The sequence below is a fragment of the Gymnodraco acuticeps genome, unplaced genomic scaffold (genome assembly GCF_902827175.1).
Source record: "Gymnodraco acuticeps unplaced genomic scaffold, fGymAcu1.1, whole genome shotgun sequence".
NCBI classification, from domain to species: domain Eukaryota; kingdom Metazoa; phylum Chordata; class Actinopteri; order Perciformes; family Bathydraconidae; genus Gymnodraco; species Gymnodraco acuticeps.
The window spans coordinates 781,336-801,726 of record NW_022989742.1 but is presented as its reverse complement, the minus strand read 5'-3'; the positions used below and the strand labels follow the sequence as shown (position 1 = coordinate 801,726).

The 20,391-nt window shown below is 44.7% G+C and overlaps 1 protein-coding gene across 10 annotated transcripts; it reads right to left on the bottom strand.

Annotated features, from left to right (window-relative positions):
* Positions 1-16,784: 16,784 nt before the first annotated feature.
* Positions 16,785-20,230, bottom strand: manea (mannosidase, endo-alpha). Of its 10 annotated transcripts, XM_034236109.1 has the most exons (7): positions 20,074-20,091; positions 19,922-19,956; positions 19,397-19,512; positions 18,900-19,323; positions 18,527-18,636; positions 18,326-18,402; positions 16,785-18,167 (listed from the first exon to the last, which is right to left on the bottom strand). In XM_034236109.1, exons 4-7 carry the CDS (start codon positions 19,204-19,206, stop codon positions 17,534-17,536), a joined length of 1,128 nt encoding a protein of 375 aa, XP_034092000.1. In that variant the 5' UTR covers positions 19,207-19,323; positions 19,397-19,512; positions 19,922-19,956; positions 20,074-20,091; the 3' UTR covers positions 16,785-17,533. The 10 variants fall into 10 exon arrangements, with proteins under 10 accessions (XP_034092000.1, XP_034088364.1, XP_034090503.1 ...); XM_034232473.1 differs by lacking the exon at positions 20,074-20,091 and adding an exon at positions 20,155-20,230 and having other exon boundaries at positions 18,900-19,512; positions 19,906-19,956; XM_034234612.1 differs by having other exon boundaries at positions 19,906-20,193.
* Positions 20,231-20,391: the final 161 nt, after the last annotated feature.

Genomic DNA, 20,391 nt, shown 5'->3' with positions numbered 1-20,391 from the left:
CTGCTGTTTTGTCAGGGCCTTTTCTTTAAATATAATTTTAAAATGTCGATACAGTAGCCCCTTTTTTAAAATAGCCTAGTTTTTATAGGTGTTGCTATCTGTTTTGTGTAGCGTGGTTCTACAAGCAAGTCAGTGCATTCATTGGGTGGTATCAGAGAGTTACAAGGGTCTGTAAATGCAATGAAATCATTTAAATTAAACATGTAATTTTCACTTTTGAATACTTCAGTACAAAGGATGTATTGAATAATTTAAGTGATATATGTGTACACATATACATCATTAATTAGTCAAAACAGGGCTACATTTGATTTAATTAAAAACTGAAGAGCCGTTTGGGAGCCGAAAGAGCCGGCTCTTCTTGGTGAGCCGAGCCAAATGATCCGGCTCACCAAGAAGAGCCGGAATTCCCATCACTAATGTAAACTGATGGGAGACACGTGGTTTATGTTTTTTTTACTTGGTGGGTAGGCCCTTAGTGATTTCTCGATGTCCATTGGTCATTTCAGACCATGATGGCTGCCGGCCGAGATTTCCTTGACGGACACACAAATCCACCAATCCCACACAGTGTAAAGTCAAGCTGCTTTGAGCGGCCATATTGGCTGCTGTGCCCTGGTTACAGTCTCACAGGAGATACCGCTGGAAAGCTACTCATTCTAATTCTTACTAGATACAACCATGGAGGATTCAAATATAACGCATGCATTTCAGCGTGTCACATTAACTATCGCGGGCCACCAGAAACATTTCCGAGGGCCGCCATTGGCCCGCGGGCCGCACTTTGAGAACCCCTGCACTAAAGGGTCCGTGTGGCAACACAATACGAGAGGCGAATTATGTACAATAACGTGTCACCACACAAGCCCCCCCAGAATTCACGTGTAAACAAAATCCGTATGGCGGCGAGGAACAATCCGCCTGCCCCCACGAGACCTGCGCACCGGAGTCGGTACAGCGACCTCCGCCCGTGCGGCCCCTGACAGAGGAGGGACCGGAACAACAGGTCCACACTCCCTGACAGGAATCAAAGCCGGGGGTCGGCCCCGTCTCGGCGACCGAGCCAGCACCACCGGCCGGTCCACGTCCAAGTGAGCAGCCTTCACCCGGTCAACCGAGACGTGCTCAGCCTTACCGCCCATGTCAACCACCAGGTGTTTTTCACCGTGTTCCAAAACCCGGAAAGGTCCATCGTAAGGGGGCTGCAGGGGGCCTCTGTGTGCGTCGTGACGAATGAAGACGTGCCCAGCCGAGCGTAGCTCCGCGGGAACTTGAGACCCTGGCGCACCGTGCTGAGTAGTTGGGACTGGAGCGAAAGCCTCCGCCGCGTCACGCAGAAAAACTCGCTGGGCCGTGGCAAACCAGGGAGCTGATGCATTTGGGAGGAAATCCCCCGGAACTCTCAGCAGCTGACCGTAGACCATCTCCGCTGTAGAACACTGCAGATCTTCCTTAGGTGCGGTCCTCAGGCCCAGCATCACCCAGGGCAGCTTGTCGACCCAGTTACCGTCCGTAAGGCCGGCCTTGAGGGCCGCCTTCATGGAGCGATGAAAGCGCTCGCAGAGGCCGTTAGCCTGAGGGTGGTAAGCGGTAGTCCTGTGCAGCTTAACCCCCAAACCGCCTGCCACAGCGTTCCAGAGCTCGGACGTGAACTGAGAGCCCCTGTCTGAGGAAATGTCTGACGGGGTGCCAAAACGACACACCCACGTTGCAATGAAGTTCCGGGCAACGTCTGCGGCTGATGTCGAAACGAGCGGAACCGCCTCCGGCCAACGGGTCGTTCTGTCCACCATGGTGAGGAGGTAGGAAAACCCGTGAGAGGAAGGCAACGGACCAACCAGGTCAATGTTGACGTGATCAAACCTCCTCTCAGGCACCAGGAAACTCTCCAACGGGGCCTTCGTGTGACGGTGCACCTTAGCGCGTTGACAAGCCACGCGCTCCCTGGCCCAAGTCCTCAAGTCCCTTTTCAGTCCTTGCCAAACGAACTTCGCCGCTACCAAACGCACCGAAGGTTTAACGCCGGGGTGTGACAGGGTGTGACAGGCCGTGCACAGCCTCGAACACAGGACGCCTCCAGCTGGCAGGGACGACAGGCCGCGCCAGGCCCGTAGAGACGTCACACAGGAGAGTAATGCCCGCGTCACCGAACACCACGTCCTCCAAGCGCAGCCCCGCGCTCTCCACCTTCAGAGCCTGGACGCCGGGATCTGTGACCTGGTCCGTGTCAGGTCCAAGAAACTTATAGTGAAAGTTTATTCTTTATGTTAGTTTTGTCATGTCCCTCTGTCCTGTGCTTTATGTGTATTCCCTTAATTAATTCTCCCTCTCATTTCAGGCCTCCACGCTCCCCGCCCCCTTCTGTCTCCTGCGTCCTTGATTGTTTTCCCCGCCCTGATTGTTTCCACCTGTGTCCCCTTTACCTGTGTATATATTGTGTTAGCTCCCTCCTGTTCATTGTCAGTTCGTTGTCTCTCTATGACCTACGTTACTGCTTACCTCACGAACTTCTCACGGATCTATGTTATCGATCACTGTTCTAGTTTTCCTCGAAAGAGTGTTTTTGTTTTCCTTGTTTTCATTACTGTGCAAATCCCAGTAAAGTCTTATTTTGAAACACTATCCGAGTCTGAGTTTGAGTCGTGCAATTGAGTTCATGTCTCAGAGTTCACTCCTTGACAGTATGAACTGACCTACAAAATGAACTCAGCCGACTCAGATCAGATAAAGAACGCCATCCGCTCTCAGGGCCAACGTCTTGGGCAACAAGAGGAGCATATGGCCACCATGCAGCAGGGAGTGCAGAATCTAACCAACAGCCATGGGGAACTTCAAACCTCGGTGACGACCCAAGTAAATATATTGGCAGCAGAGGTTCAGCGTATGCTCACTCACCTGCAGGCTGTTTCTCTTCCTACGACTCCTCCGGTTCCAGCGGCGACCGGATCCGATCCCAACCGGGCTACTGAGCCGCACAGTACTTCCATGCGTCTGGCTCCACCCGAAAAGTACTCCGGAGACTCGGAAGGCTGCCGGCCGTTCATCGTGCAGTGTGAGCTACACTATCACCACCAACCGGCTGCTTTTCCCACGGACAATTCCAAAGTGGCTTTCATGATCTCCCACCTCTCCGGCCGAGCAGCAGCGTGGGCTACGGCAGAGTGGTCCCGAGGCTCCCCCATCTGCGGGTCTCTGGAAAACTTCATAGACACTATGAGAAAGATCTTCGATCAAACCACGCCGGGCAGGGAAGCAGCTCTGGCTCTGATTAAGCTGCGACAACATCAGCGGAGTGTGGCTGACTACGCCATCGAGTTCCGGACTATGGCAGCCGACAGCGGCTGGAACTCCGCTGCATTGTTTGACGCTTTAATCAGCGGTCTCTCGGATCCCCTACAAGACCAGCTGGCGCCTCTCGATCTGCCCGCTGACTTGGACTCTGTCATATCCATGGCAATAAGGATAGATAATCGTTTAACGGAGAGGAGAAGGAATAAATCCAAGGATGCGGTTGATCCGCCTCTCCAGAGGAGACGCTCGCCACTGGACACTACTTCTTCTTGGAGGCCCCGTCACCCCTCACCACCTTTGTTCCGGACAACAGCGCCCCCTGGCTCCGTGGAGGAGCCAATGCAGTTGGGCCGCGCCAAGCTTTCGATGGCAGAACGTCAGCGTCGATTAAAGGAGGGTCTGTGCTTCTACTGCGGGCAGCGCGGACATCCACAAGCGGCTTATCCGGTAAAAGAGGAGGCTCACCAATAATGAGGAGTACGTTGGTGAGCCAGATCTCTTCCTCTGACTTTCCTCCTCGCACCCTGACCCGCATCCAGGTAAAAATCAGAGACAATGTTATTACTCATGGTGCGGGCGAGGAAAAGCCGCAACAGCCTCCACCTGCGCTGGCAGAGGTGTCGCACCGCCCTTGGTGACGCGGTGCCCCAGGAAATTGATGTCCGACACCCCGAACTGGCACTTTGCAGGATTGATGATTAATCCGTGTTCGTTGAGCCGTGTGAAAAGGGCTCGGAGGTGGGACAGGTGCTCCTGCACTGAAGCGCTGGCGACGAGTATGTCGTCGAGGTAGACAAACACAAACGGCAGGTCCCACAGCACCGAATCCATCAGGCGCTGGAACGTCTGAGCGGCATTCTTGAGTCCAAAAGGCATCCGCAGGAACTCAAAAAGTCCAAAAGGCGTTATCACTGCTGTCTTGGGAATGTCCAGGGGGTGCATGGGCACCTGGTGGTATCCACGCACCAGGTCCACCTTGGAAAACACCCCCGTACCGGCCAGATGCACCGGATAGCGGTCAGGCGTAGTGGCGTCGTTGAGTCGGCGGTAATCCCTGCACGGGCAGAACCCGCCGTTCGGTTTGGGAACGACGTGCAGGGGGGAAGCCCAAGGACTGTCGGAGCGGCGGACAATGCCCAGGCGCTCCATGGTTGCGAACTCCGCCCTCGCTATAGCCAACTTAGAAGGGTTCAACCGCCGGGCCCTGGCGTAGACAGGAGGCCCCCCGGTAGTGACGTGGTGTTCCAAGCCATGCTTAGTGGTAAGCGCAGAGAAGGTGGGTAGCGACAGGTCTGGAAACTCGGCCAACAGTCTGAGAAATGTGTCTGCCCCTGACAGCGAGCTTGACAAGTGTGCACACCAGGGAAGAAAAGGTTAAGGCATCAACCAAACGCCTATTCTTAACGTCCACTAAGAGTCCATGAGCACACAAAAAATCCGCTCCGAGGAGGGGAAAATAAATGTCCGCTGTCACGAAATCCCAGCTGAAACGCTGTCCTCCGATGCACAGACACATAGGCCTCACGCCGTACGTGCGAATGGGACCGCCGTTAGCCGTAGTCAATCGCGGTCCGTGCCCCCCACGGGCGACGTCTTCACTCGACGCTGGAACTACGCTCCGTTGAGCGCCCGTGTCACACAGAAACAGGCTCCCCGAAACGCTGTCGCTGACGAAGAGGAGCCTGCACATGCCGCCGACGCTCAGAGCCACTGAGCGCCGGCCCCTCCGTTTCCCGGGGGTTTGTAGCTGCACGGAGCGATGCATCTCTTCGCCCTTGTCCCAAAACGTGCGTGGTAAACGCACTCTCCGGCGTCTCCACGCCGGCTCGCCACAGCCGTGTCCGGCCTCCGCCACGCTTTCTTGACTGCAGGTGGGCCGCTGAGCGTCGCGGGTAACGTCTCTGCACCGGGCTGTTGTGTAGCCAGGAAAAAACTATCCGCTTCCTCAGCCAAAGCACGGGGCTCCGTGACAGGCGTGTTGGCCAGCGCCGTCTGTACCCGGGGAGGCAAGTGACGCAGGAAAATCTCCGTGAATAAAATCCGGGGATCTTCCCCCCCTAGCAGATTTAGCATTTTCTCCATTAGCTGGGATGGCTTGCTGTCTCCTAGGCCTTGCATGTCAAGTATATGGTGGGCCCTCTCCTTAGCAGATAAGCTAAATGTCTTAAGGAGAAGGGCCTTAATCGCCTCATATTTGCCATGATGTGGGGAGGCTGCGATGAATCCCACCAACCTGGACGACGCAGAGCTGCCCAGCGCTGATACCACATGGTAGTATTTCAGGTCCCCGTCACGGACCTGTCGGCAGGCGAAGTGCGCCTCCACATGTGCGAACCATGCCTCCGCGGCGTGCTCCCAGAATTCCGGCAGCTTTACGAACACATCGCGTTCAGCCATGCTCGTTAATTTCCTGGAAACTTTCTCGGAAAAGTCAAGGTCACCAGTGTAGTGCCAGGAAAAGAGAGTCGGAGGCGGTGTATTAAGAACAGAGTTCCAATCTTTATTAGCCATTAATAACAGAGAGGTTATCGCATGAACTGCTCTGCTTGACGAGCTAGCAGGAATGGAAGCTAACGCTACAGGTGTTCCCACTAAAGGGTCCGTGTGGCAACACAATACGAGAGGTGAATTATGTCCAATAACGTGTCACCACAACCTCAACTATGAGAGACAAAATGAGAAAAATAAATCCGGCAAATCACATTGTCTGATTTTTAAAGAATTTATTTGCAAATTATGGTGGAAAATAAGTATTTGGTCAATAACAAAAGTTCATCTCAATACTTTGTTATATACCCTTTGTTGGCAATGACAGAGGTCAAACGTTTTCTGTAAGTCTTCACAAGGTTTTCACACACTGTTGCTGGTATTTTGGCCCATTCCTCCATGCAGATCTCCTCTAGAGCAGTGATGTTTTGGGGCTGTCACTGGGCAACATGGACTTTCAACTACCTCCAAAGATGTTCTATGGGGTTGAGATCTGGAGACTGGCTAGGCCACTCCAGGACCTTGAAATGCTTCTTACGAAGCCACTCCTTCGTTGCCCGGGCGTTGTGTTTGGGATCATTGTCATGCTGAAAGACCCAGCCACGTTTCATCTTCAATGCCCTTGCTGATGGAAGGAGGTTGTCACTCAAAATCTCACGATACATGGCCCCATTCATTCTTTCCTTTACACAGATTAGTCGTCCTGGTCCCTTTGCAGAAAAACAGCCCCAAAGCATGATATTTCCACCCCCATGTTTCACAGTAGGTATGGTATCTTTGGATGCAACTCAGCATTATTTCTCCTCCAAACACGTCTAGTTGAGTTTTTACCAAAAAGTTCTATTTTGGTTTCATCTGACCATATGACATTCTCCCAATCCTCTTCTGGATCATCTAAATGCTCTCTAGCAAACTTCAGACGGGCCTGGACATGTACTGGCTTAAGCAGGGGGACACGTCTGGCACTGCAGGATTTGAGTCCCTGGCGGCGTAGTGTGTTACTGATGGTAGCCTTTGTTACTTTGGTCTCAGCTCTCTGCAGGTCATTGACTAGGTCCCCCTGTGTGGTTCTGGGATTTTTGCTCACCGTTCTTGTGATCATTTTGACCCCACGGGGTGAGATCTTGCGTGGAGCCCCAGATCGAGGGAGATTATCAGTGGTCTTGTATGTCTTCCATTTTCTAATAATTGCTCCCACAGTTGATTTCTTCACACCAAGCTGCACCTATTGCAGATTCAGTCTTCCCAGCCTGGTGCAGGTCTACAATTTTGTTTCTGGCCTTTGACAGCTCTTTGGTCTTGGCCATAGTGGAGTTTGGAGTGTGACTGTTTGAGGTTGTGGACAGGTGTCTTTTATACTGATAACGAGTTCAAACAAGTGCCATTAATACAGTTAACGAGTGGAGGACAGAGGAGGCTCTTAAAGAAGAAGTTACAGGTCTGTGAGAGCCATAAATCTTGTTTGTTTGTAGGTGACCAAATACTTATTTTACCGAGGAATTTACCAATTAATTCATTAAAAATCCTACAATGTGATTTCCTGGATTCTTTCCCCCATTCTGTCTCTCATAGTTGAAGTGTACCTAGGATGAAAATTACAGGCCTCTCTCATCTTTTTAAGTGGGAGAACTTGCACAATTGGTGGCTGACTAAATACTTTTTTGCCCCACTGTAAATGGACGTAGGGTCCGAGAAGCCCTTAGTAGGCGGAGTCGGCCACTAACGGCTCGACAGTGACGTCAGAGTTCAACTCCCGCCTGCTCCAAAGAGGCAAAGAGGGGCAAAGAGGCGGGACCTGCTGCCACCGAGCTGGAAGTTCCAGAGCTAGCTGAAGCTACTAAGCTAAGCTAACATGCTCCCCATCTGCACACTGCCGTCGCATTTTACGTTCCTAAGGTAAGCGGACATGAAACTATTCAGCAAAACTATAAATAATAATCTAAGTTATTGAGTTTTTAGCATAATACTTCAGAATCTTACAATCCCTTAACGTTTTGATGCAATTGTGCTAAATTCAACACTGGAATCAAGCAAATATTAATATGTTTGCATGACATTAGTTATTTATATTTTGATATCACTTAATTATACGTTTAATACATTTAAGTCAAGCTAAGGTACATGCAGTGGCGGGCCGTGCATTTCACACCTAGGCCTTCAGTGATGTCCGACACAGTCCTACCTGAATTATTCCACCTCTTAATACCATCATTATGACGCCATGGCTCTAGAAACTATACATTTAGACAGAAACGCAGTATAACCGGGCGTTGCATCACCTTAACATAGTCAAGTACAACAGAGTTATATTAATATTTCCGAAGCATTTATAATCAATATATCCGCATTTACAATTAAGAGTGTTAAACTACCAGCTTTAAGATCGCTTGGATACTGTCAACATTTTAAAATAAAAGGGGCTTTTAAGGCATTAGTCTACAAAGTTTTATTAAGTCCACCAAAAGTATGTGAGCTTTAACAAGTTTGTTCACTAAACAGCGCATTGTCGCACCCAAAGCAGTTTCATTTAAGAAACGTGACGATAAAGACACAAACTATTCACTGAAAATAAAAGAAAACAAACAATTAATTTGCATTTGTTCATGAGGATATATTTGCGACAGTGGTGAAAGTGTATTCCTAGCCCTGAATGTACACTTTGATAAAGGTTAAACCAAAACAATTCAACAAGTCTCCTTGAGTACTTTTACTGCACAGCTGAGCCAGTGCGCCACACACATCTCTATATCTCTTGCAGAAGCATCAAACATTTATTTTTTATATATTTGTCATTTTAATTACATATATATTAATTCGTTAATATTGATTTAATATTAACGACATAAAATGACAAAAATATATTAAAATAAAAAATAAAATGCTTTGTACTCACCAAAACAACTGATTATTTGAACACAAAATCCATCCTCCTTTCTTTCCTCAAGAAGACTTCAATGACTCTGTTGTACAGTTTATCTGTGCGTTTCAGTTCCACCAATAAGACAATAAGACATTCTATAGACATGAAGGCTAATGATGAAAGCCGAGTCTGTCCAGTAGAATTTCTGGCATAAGTTTTAATTCGCTTTAAGGCCGAGAATGACCGCTCGACAGAAGCAGTGGACACAGGGATAGTCACTGCCACACATGCCAATGTGTAAAGCTGCCCCATGCTCTCACTCAGATTTTTCTGCTTAAGGAAATCAAGGAGATCAGTGGGACTTTTCCCTTCAAAATCAGTCATGGCATACATTACAGTCAGTTCTGTTTTTAGCCGGGACAGATCGAACAGTGTTCCGTGACTCTGTGTTAATTTGGCTAAGGCTGTTTGCAGGAATTTTTTCCGGTAGGTCGAAAGTGCTGGGGGTCCAGGAGGGAGAGAAACATTAATTTTTCGTGGTCTTGAAACCTACTCCGTATCTGGCAAAGAATGTTGTCCAGAATATTGCTGTGGAGTTGTTGGTAGTATGCGCGAAGGTCTCCTTGTGCTGTACGTGGGCCTCTGCGTGCGCTCGGACCATTTGAGATGCGCGCTGTGTCCTCGTAGATCTGACGAAACTGGCACCTCTCTCGCTCAATTGTGTCACAAAACTCGTTCACCCTTGTCAGACAGAATTGTACATCCAATGTTTGTTTCTGTAGTATTCCAAAGAGCACATCTGAATGCTTAAAAATCCCATTGAATGTTTCAAGCAAAAAACAAAACTCAAAATCATCCAGACGTGCATTAAATCCATCAGCGCTAAGCATAGTATCCCCATCATACTCCTCATGATGTTCCAGTATGTGGTCAAACACCTCCTTTAGGGAAACTCTCTTCTCAAAGACTGCATTGACCAATCTCGATGTATATTGCCACCGCGTTGGTGCAACATTAGGAAGACGATGCTTGCAATTGTCATCCAGCAGTTGCGTGCGCTTAGGGGATCTGGAGAAAAATGCTGCAAGGCCATTGAGGCTGGCAAAAAAGACCTTGCATTCTTTAAGCTTTGAGGCCCCTTGAGTCAGTACTAAATTTAGTCGATGTGCATAGCAGTGAATGAATAAGGCCATAGGTGCCCTCTCCTTAACTTTAGCCTGCACCCCATTTAGTCCAGATGCCATGACCGCTGCGCCATCATAACACTGTGCCACAACTTTATCCAGACTACATTCATATTCCTCCATGAAACGGAAAATAAGAGCGGCAATGTCATCAGCTCGCTTGCCGCTTGTAACATCTTCAAATCTGACAAACCGCTCCTTGACACCTGTGTCCGTCACATAACGCAGGACAAGTGCCAGCTACATTACCCACGTCTGTCGTCTCGTCCACCATAACAGCGACAAAGGGTGCTTTTTTAATCTCCATTTTGATCTCTTCTCCCATCACTTCAGCAATAGCATAAATCAGGTCGTTTTGTATTTTGCCTGACGTCCCAGTAAACACTTTGTTTGTGGACAGGTGGTAATGCAAGTCTGTGTTGTTCTCAGCAAGCAAAGAAAGAAGCTCCACATAGTTTCCTCTGTTTCTGGACTCGGCGCTTTCATCATGTCCCCTAAATGAAAGTTCCTGTTTACCCCAAAACAGGACACAATCAATCAGTCTTTTCAATATTTCCCTATTTTTGTTCACCCTTTCGTTGTGGAGCTCCGTTTCCCGGCGCACTTGTTCGTTGAGCTGTAGATCCACTCGGGTGTCCCCAAAGGTTTTCAACCGCACCATTGCTTGTAAGTGCCCAGCCGTGCTTTGGTGTCTCGTTGCTGCCTTGGTTAGACAACTCAAGTTTGCAAATCCAGTGTGGCTCCAAACACCAAATCGATCATTTGCAAATAGCAGGCATTCCCAGCAGTACAATTTGCAGTGCCTCTCGGAGGCTGTGAGCCAGGGGTACCGCTCGTAGTTAGTGATTTGAAAGTGGCGGACAAACCCTTTCCCCCGCTGTGATAGGCTCGCTAGCGTCGGGGTTGGCCGTTCTCTTCTCACAATGTCTAGCTTTTCTTGAAAAGTTCGTCTTGAAAATGGCGTTGTAATTATATCTGCGACCAAATCGATCTCTTCTCCTTCAGCCATTGTGGGTTGAAACAAAACAGCTTGTAGAAATCTACACAAATTAGCTCGTTCAAATTCAAGTTCAGTTTGCTAGCTCTACATAGCTCTGCCTCTCAATAGTGCGTATCCAATCAAAAGACGTGCACGTGCTGACGTCATCGTACGCCTGCTAGCTGGCCCGTTGTCGCCAACTCAAAATCTGATTGATTAACGCCACAGTTTTGTTTCCGTTCACTTTAAGCTACAGGCGCCCGCACTGTTGATTCTGAAGGCCTAAGGGCAGATTTCTTGGACCCTGGCAACACATTATGGCTGAAATATGATTGGATAAAAGCTCTAACATAAAGGCCAGCCCTCCAAATCTTGTTCTGAGGCTGGAAGCAGCGCAACCAAGAGGAAAGCTATGAAATGAAAAGAATAGACTATGGGGAATAATTTAATACATATTTGTGGAAAAAATATATCAAAATTAAATTTATATTCTGATGATGTTTAGGCCAGCAGAGAAGGCCTTGCTGGCCCTGACGGCCCACCACTGGGTACATGTGATGGTAGCTAGTTAGTGCTCTTACCTGTGAGGCCTCCTCCAAACAGCATAATATCCAGACTGTATCATTAAAACTAAGTACCAGTTCTACATCCTTGACTTTAGACAAACAATTCAAAAGACAAAATGTATTTAAAGACCAATCTTTATTTGAATGTGCCTCTTAACCTGAGATATTAGTTATACAGTAATAATATTGACAATCTAAAAAAACTGAGCAACTCAACAGTCAACTTTATATTTCTTATCGTCCAAAGCATTTATTATTTTCATTTTTCCCCTCTCATATTCAGTGTGGACGGATTGAGACAGCGTGGTGTCCAGAGAGCTGCTGAGACTTCAGGGAGAAACCTCCGTGTGATGGACGTCCAGTCTGTTGGTTTGGCCGTAGAGGACTGAGGGTCTTTCCTCAGCGAGGAGGACCAGGCCTGATGGAGGAGCCCATGCTAGGCATAGCTGATACCAACTGCACAGGCCTAGTCTGTCACTTTATTTGACTAAATGTGTTTACTTATTCATTTAATAGGTTTACACCATAGACTGTATTGTTTACACCTTCTGTCCATATGTGCTTTTTATTTAAAGGGGACCTATCATGCAAAATGCACCTTTGGACGTCTTTTATACATGAATATGTGTCCCCGGTGTTCCAGAGAACTCACCAAGTGTCAGAAAACACAACCCTCTCTATTTTCCTCCTTCGCCAAATCTCTAAAAAAGTGGCTGAAACGGATCTGAAAAAAACGGATCCAGATTTCAACACTTTCCTACGTCACAAAGAGACGTGCTCCGCTTATTGGTCAACTCTCCACCTATCAGGGGAATGAGCCACGGCCACGTGCATTGCCGGGATCAATACCAACCATCCGGGAGCAGGCCAGTGAGGACACATCCAATTTTGAAGCTGTAAGTTTTTATTTAGCTGTGTTTTTCCTGATAAAGCTATCTCTAGCTTGTAGTATGTAGCATGTAGCATGTAGCTTCGCCGTATCAATGTCGCCTCAAACCCAAATAGTAATCGGTTAGGTGTTTATATGTTTTTATAACATTTTATATTGTACGCTCCGCAGTCTTTGCTTTGTCTTTTATTTTAATTATCAGGCATTTGCTAACATGTTCAGACATACTGCAGTAATGGCGATCTGTGTGAAGGCTGTAAAGCCACGCCCTAGCCGATAACACATGTATTTATTCTCCTATTTATTAGTATTTTGTATCCTCTAAAATCATATTGAGTAAGTTATAATAACAAACGTAATCTTCTGTAGGTAAGTGCCGTTTTTTGCAGCGTTATATGTAAAAGCTTTTGTGATTGTAGTCTGTAAGAACGATCAGATCTGTAAGCTAAGCTACGCTACGCTAATGAGACATGCCGTTTTTTGCAGCGTTATATGTAAAAGCTTTTGTATGTTTACTTGTTTACGCACATGAATATAAATGGGGGTGTGTGAGGATACAACACTGTGTGTATGTATGCGAGGGGACACACACACCACGAGTAAAACAGAACTAAAGCCCCGTTGGTCTGTTGTTGTTGACGAGGCCTTACCTAGCAACAGGCTAATTAGTGGCTAGCACTCATTACAGTCAGTCTACTGAGCTCAGCCCCTCTCCAACACATCATCTGTATTGAGTCAGAAACACAGCATGCACGTTACGGTTCAAAACTAACTCAGATTGGAAAAGGCTAAGCAAAGAGCTTTGCTAAATAGAGAGTTTTAAGCCCCATCTTTTGGGATTTCAGACTATATTTATCCAAATAGTATTTTCTCATCCTGAATACTAAATTGAGATGATTTTGTTCTAACTATGTTTTCTTCTTTACAGGCCAGCACCTCACATACTTACTAATTAGTGACAATTTGTACATCCTTTGCTATTATTTACATTTTTTTTTATCATGGCAGAAATGAAAGACTGTACCTGGCAGCCCTGCACTACAATGAAAACGCTGAGCGTGCACAAGCCACTACATCCACTGGAAACCCTCTGTATAAACTGCAGTTCCCAAAGGCCAGGAAGGGAGAATGCAGAGCAAAACCAGTAAAGACTGACCCCACATTCCGTAAGTGTTTAAAATATTTATTATACAACTATTTACAAATATAAAATTAGAAAGAACTTTCAGTTTTTTACATGCATATACTAATCTAAACCACATTTTTTGTTGTGCTTTTTTTTAAACATTGCACAGGCTACGTGGCCAACTTGATGGACCTCATCTTCGACCAAGTCTTTGTGGACCCTGCACCATTATGAGCGACCTGACAGGGACGAGGTCATCGCCGGGTATGCTACACGGTTCAATTTGGCTGCTGTCTGAAACCCAACATCGACATTTTGCGGATCAGGAAACTCCTGCCTCCCTGAGGACAACGCAGGCCGGAATCACCACTCTGATCCTGCGTCCAAGGAAGCCCCAGCACCAGCTCACAAAGCTTCTGTAGGCTAGATACCTGTGACGCCTGAAATCATTAAAAAAAATATTTAGTGTAATTTATACAAAATACAAGTACATTTCGTTTTTTTTTTATGGGTTCAAAGAACCGTTGATTTTGACAATAAAGTTCCGAGTTGATATCAAATGTGTCGTGATTATTCATGTTTGGATGGGTAAAGAATATTCTGATTTCAAAAGCATAAGGTTGTGTGTGGACTTTTTTTGTCGTACACATGGGTGTGTTATGCCATTGCTGTGTAATAATATATATATATATAATAGTACATGTACAATGAAAGATTGCATAAAGCCATATACACCAGTATTTATTTCCATGAACAATATTAGCATTCGTTTTACAATTTCAGTCAAAAGAAACAAACCACTCACTGCTCTATTTGCCTCAACTGTAGTCCACCATGTTCAGCTCTGTAAATATTCAATGCATTCTGCAGGGAGAACACATTCAGGCACACAGGCTCCAATCCAGGATGGTCCACCATACAGGTTACAGAGTCCTCAAGTTCCTGAATCCGTCTTGACACCTAGTGTGATAAACATATTGAATGACATGTTAAAAATGTATTCTCTAAACAGACAACTTAGTGAAGCTATCAAAAATGTTACCTGTGGTATCTCCATGCAGCACACATTCTCCGTTCAGAAGGCATCGTGCCGCAATTTGCACATGTACACCTGTAGAAAGAAGTCAATAACTGAGCTTTTAAAAACACATGAAACTACACACACTGCTGACAACTGAGGTGTTGTTGGAGTTATACTTTTTATCACTCTAAGTTATTGAACTTTCCAACGGTTGTTGCACGATGTTGGAAGAAAAGGGGTGTAAACTATTAATAAACGCAATGAGGCCATTGTATATATGCTGAAAATATGAATGTCTCCCTTTATAAATATATATATGTATCGCTGTTTTTGCGTTACAAGCTCTAAGTTATAAACTGTACACATAGCATTCTTGCTAATTAGCCAAAATATAAACGGAATAAGTAGCAATCATCGTAACAGAGTAAAATAAATAGGAACAACAGCTTGTCAACTAACCATTCAGAAACGTCCTGCTGCAACCGAGATCTTTGCACCTCCACCAAAACCTCCGCTGCTTCAGGGTCAATCTCTGGATCAAATTGATAATACGCTTGAACACATGCATTGCTTTGAGATGACATGTTTATTCCACACTCATAATCACAGAAAGCATGGTAACGTGACTCTCGCCGGCGCATGCCCCGCTCTTCTGCAGGGGGGCGTGGTCAGCTGCTGCTCAGAATTTTCAAAGACAGGCTTGGAAAAGAGCGAAAATGAGCGAAACGAGGCATGGCTAAAAAATGATCTGTTTGGTATTTTGAAAAATAAAATGTATAAATATACCTTATATAGGTATGGTCATACACTATATCATTTAAATATAGCATGATAGGTCTCCTTTAAAACATGTTGATTAACTTTTGGTTCACATTTCAATAAATTGTATTTGTATTTGCACTCCTTTTGTCCATTATTCTTACTGAAAATGTTAGATTACACATTCACATCTGACTGAAGATTGGCCCCATTTATTTGTGACGTTGCAAACTAAACTCTGCGGTACAAGGCACAAGTGATGTGAAGCTCATAAAGTGAGCCAAATAGAAATAATCAGCTGATGGAGTGTAGATGTAGAAACAGGTGCATTCGATCAGCTGACTGTGTTTTCACAATAAAAGTAGTTTCTTAGTGAATGTCATGTACTGGTCTTAAAATCTCATAACATCAGCTTTTAATTTTCCTCTTGGATGTTCTTCTTGACCCTCAGAGAAGGAGAAAATGTTGAGTCGTGTCTTTCAGGCATGTCCTTTCCTAACAAAAATTACAGGAAACATAAAACATATTATTATTAATACAAGTGTGTTATTTATGAAAGAGGTGTGTTTGTGTGTTTAGGGGCTGTAGATATAATTATTTTGTAATGTTTTTTATTTATTTCAACAGTGAGCTACAAAGACAATCAGATTATGAATGAACAGTATGAAGTTCATTAACATTGAAATATATTTATTATCAAAATAATATTTAACCATTATCAAAACGTAGTGCAACTGTAGAAGCTTGCTCTGTTGTCTCACTGAAAGAATAACTTTTACCACGTTTTTTAAAGACAATATTGAGAGATAAATAGTAGCAGTTCTCACTATGTGTTAAATATCTTTGCCTTTAATACATTAAATTAGAAAGCTGACAGTCATATTGCTTGTTAACATCTAAATGTAACTTTTTGCATGGAAAAAACCCTCAACTTAACTGATGTGTAGGTGATCAAGTATTTAGTATTGTTTAATGGAATGTATATCAGTGTATTAAAGTCAATACTTTATTTATTTAAACCAATATTATTGATTATTTGTACAGTATGAAACAAAGACTCTTTATGCCTGTGCTGAAGTTCACTGCTGTGAGGAGTCCAGTTCTGTCTCTCACTCTCCGGCTCTTCCCCAGAGTTTGCCGCTTGGTTAATAGGATTAAATAGGTCTAAATACAGTCTATGGTAAATACGTGGGCGCGCGGCCCTCGTAAGAGTGGCCGCGGTGCGTTCAGGGACCTCCGCATGAGAACGGTGGTTTACGTTGGTAGAAGTCATTTGTGTGTGGCAAAATGCATTCAGTAAAAACGATTGCATTTATCCCAGAGTAAGTCATCTCTCTCCACAATTACACTTTTCCCCATAATGTCCGTTTCAAAGAGACGGCATTGTGACGGGCGCGAATAATTGTCCCTTTCTGTGTCGACCCTCCATGGGCAAATATTCCCTTCACGGGAGGTAACCATTCGACCCTACTCCGTAGGGCCTATTGTAGGCCTACACTGTTTACTCAGCACCACAAAACAGACAGAGTGAGCAACCAGATGGTTATCACAGTGTAGAGGTGGCCAGAAACACTACCATAATGACGAAAATGCTACTTTTACAGCAGGGAAGTTCCACAATGTAATCAGAAAAGTGTTTACGTGTTAACGCATACAGCCGTTATGACAATGTGTAACAGGCATGTAGAATAGTGTAAATACCATTCCTAAACATTTTTAACAAAACAAGTTTCCAAACATTAGATCTTCTAAATGTTCCCTGCACTTGCTCTGGGCACTGTGCATCTTAACATATCCAAACTGCTGTCCTGTCATCCCATTGTTGTCATCTTACATTTTTGTTTTATTATTTTTGCAAATATCAAGGTCTACGCTGTGATATTTCTTCTATTGCTTTTGGGCTAAGGCAGAGTTGGGAGCAGAGTGAGACGACAGATTTGTTCTGGCAGATTGCTTTGTTTACTTTCCTTTCTTTCCCGGAAACACTTTATTTAATCTTCTAAGGTTTAATGCAGGCACAGATTACAGGAGGGCATAACATGCCTAGGAACAGTTGTAGATGGATACGGTGAAGTCAGTGAGAAAACATGCTGTTTTAAGTTATGATTCCCAAAATACACAAGGATGTGTAAACATAAGAAATAAGAAATCAGGTAAATTAACTATAATTTACCCAAGTGTAAATAATTCACGTATCACTGCAGCCATAATTATGATAATTGAGTTCAATGGCCTGTGACTTTCAAAATCATTAAGCTTTTCTCCTACAACTATTCATCATTTGCATTTTATCGTGCATTTTGCAACTACAACAACTTCATTTATGTTATACAACCATGAACTAACATTTGCTATGGCTTTTAGTCAGGGATCAATCCTGCCATTTCCGTCGCTCCCCACCAAATATGGCAGCCCATTTGCGAGTTATCTCCAGGTAGATTGCAGGTTTATTGGGCAGGTAGTCCATATACACAGTCTGACCCGTTTTTGGTATTGCCATTTCAATCTGAGTCCCCTCGTGCCATTCATTAAAAGATGTTATAGCGATGAAATCAGGCCTGGCTTGTAACGCAGCACTCAGAGAGGTCTCGTAGTATTTGCCATTGATGCGGTTTCGAGTGTTTTGGAAGTTCCAGGGTCGAACGCCTGTGTCAATGTACCCGGGGCCCACACTTAAAATGTATATTAAGTTGTTATCTTCACAGAAAGCTTTAAGGGAGTCCCAGTTTCGCTGAGTGGACCCATAGGAAAACCCATTGGTAGCAAAGTAGGTGTAGACACCATCAAAACCAGCAGTAAGGATATCCCTCTTATGTTTCTCCTCGACCAGCAGGGCGATGAAGATGGCGTCATACGGGGTGTCCCTGATGCTGTTACTATCTGTGTGTTTGAGCAGTTTGCCCCACTGCTCAGAGTTCATCAGATATGAGTCATACACATAGATGAGTGGAAGAAGCTTGCCAGTGTTCGTCCGGTACTTGAAGAAGGCAGGGTGATCTCCATATCTGAGAAGAGGAGGCGTGAAATAAAGGGAAGAAATACAAATGTCAAAGGAATAAAATGACTGATAGAAACATTAGAATTATTGATCGAGAAAGATTTCCAGAGGGAGTTTGAGATTATGGTGCTGACATTTGACTGAAAACAGTGAAGAAACACTCACTTGTCAATGATGTATTTGACATTAGTTAACATGTTGACTTCATCTCTTCCTTTGTACGGCTCGATGTGAAACGCTACCTGTACACACAAAAATGACAGAATCACAAAATATTGATGATTTTAGGGAACTACAACAAAATATTAAGTTTGCTGATAACTACAAGCAAAAGGCTACTAAACTCACTACTTTCCTCATACATACCTTAACATGGTATTTATGTGCCACCTCCATCAGCAAAGGCACAATGTCATCCGTTGGTTCACCGTTATCATCGCTCATATTAGGAGGATACCAGGACACAACAAGGACACCTAAGAAAAAACACAGTATAGTGTACATGTACTGCAGTGATATTAAATGAGTCAGAGTAATAAAGATGGGGCAGAAATGATATGTCGACAATCTGTTTAATGGTATCTGTTAATATGGATTAATATGGAATCACAACTCTAAATGTTGGTTTGTTAACTAAATTGTGTGCCATTAACAAAAGAAAACTGAAATGTTATAAAAAACTCAATCAAAGCAGATTTTATAATTATGATGACAAAGTTAAGTTTAATGTCAATCTTACCAATGGCTGCTGTGCGTAGCTGTTGCATATGGGACTCTATGATGGAGGGATCCCTGGAGCTGTAAGCCCCTAAAGAGGGGTAGAAGTTGGCCCCAATGTCTTCAGGTGGGACGTGTCTTGCTTGTGGATAACCCTGAGCTACTTTTAAGTCCCAGTGAGGCAGCTGTGGGTGGTCCCAGTGGATGTATTTGCCATCAAACTTGGGGTTTCCATACCATGTGTAGTAGAAGGCATGGAGATAGTAGTTTGGAGGAGGGAACTTCCTCAGTGCAGCCTCCAGTTTGTCTGACTGAGCGGAGTCAGTCATTTTGCTCTGGACAAGTTTATTGTCATTTTCTCTCTGGATCTGGTTCTCATTCCTTCTCTCCGGGACCGGCTGTTCACCGACAGGGTTGTCGAACGGAGAGTCCTCAGGTGTCAGCGCCTTTAAGACCACTGTTACTATGAGCACGAGCAACACCAAAGCAATTAATGTGATGCAAGATTTGCGCCTAAACCTTGCCATTCTTCAGTCAGTGCTTGAGGCTTTCCACAGTTCATTGTTGAGACAGCAGTGAGGGACTGTAGCTGAACAGGATACCATCAATGCTCTGTCAGTGAGGTAATGTTCAGCCTGGAGGTTTGAGAAAACAATGCATTTAAGTGTGTTACAAAAGGAAATGGCTGCAACTAAAAACTCTTCAACTTTGCCCCTAAAAATATCAGAAAATAAAGAAAAAATACTATCAGAATGTAATTGTTTTTTACGTTAGGCAGCAAAATGCTTACATGTAAGAGGTTGCATCAATCCAATATTTGATTGTTGATTTAAATTGCATAACAGTTGCTTAAAAAAAACTGTGAATTAAAGAGGCACACTGAGCTAACCTAGCTACATTGTTTTAAATGACTACACACAAGCCGGAAGTGCTGTCAGAACGTACAGTATAGTAACACATGTGCTAATTCAGCAAAAGCTTCTTACATACAGTTTAGCGATGCATAAAGACACATTTACTAAACTTACCAGACTTCAACCATACCTATATCGATTAACTTTAGACTTGTCAACAGCAACCTAGAACAACAATGGTGACACAATATTAGCTTGATCCTCCGACAGGACACCACTTCAATTGTTTTCGTAATAAAACTCTATTAATTGAAATAAAACCTCTAGTGTTAAACACTCAACTACAGTCTTCACAGTTCGGACGACTCTTCATTAAATATTTCGTTGTAAGAGATATAAGAGATGCAGAGGACGGGACACAACCTGCACTTCTGGGCTCGGTTGTTTGCAGATCTACAAATGCTTCAGCAGCGCATGCGCAGTGGCAGCGACACATCCATGCTCTATATGAATCTGATGTTAGAGCTGCGTCAACAACAATGAGAGGAGCAGTTTTACTGAATGAGAATTATACGTGTCGCCCCCATTTGTTTGGTGAGGTGTATTACACAATGGAATCATCACTAAAAGGACCAATACATTGTTTTTTATTACTATACA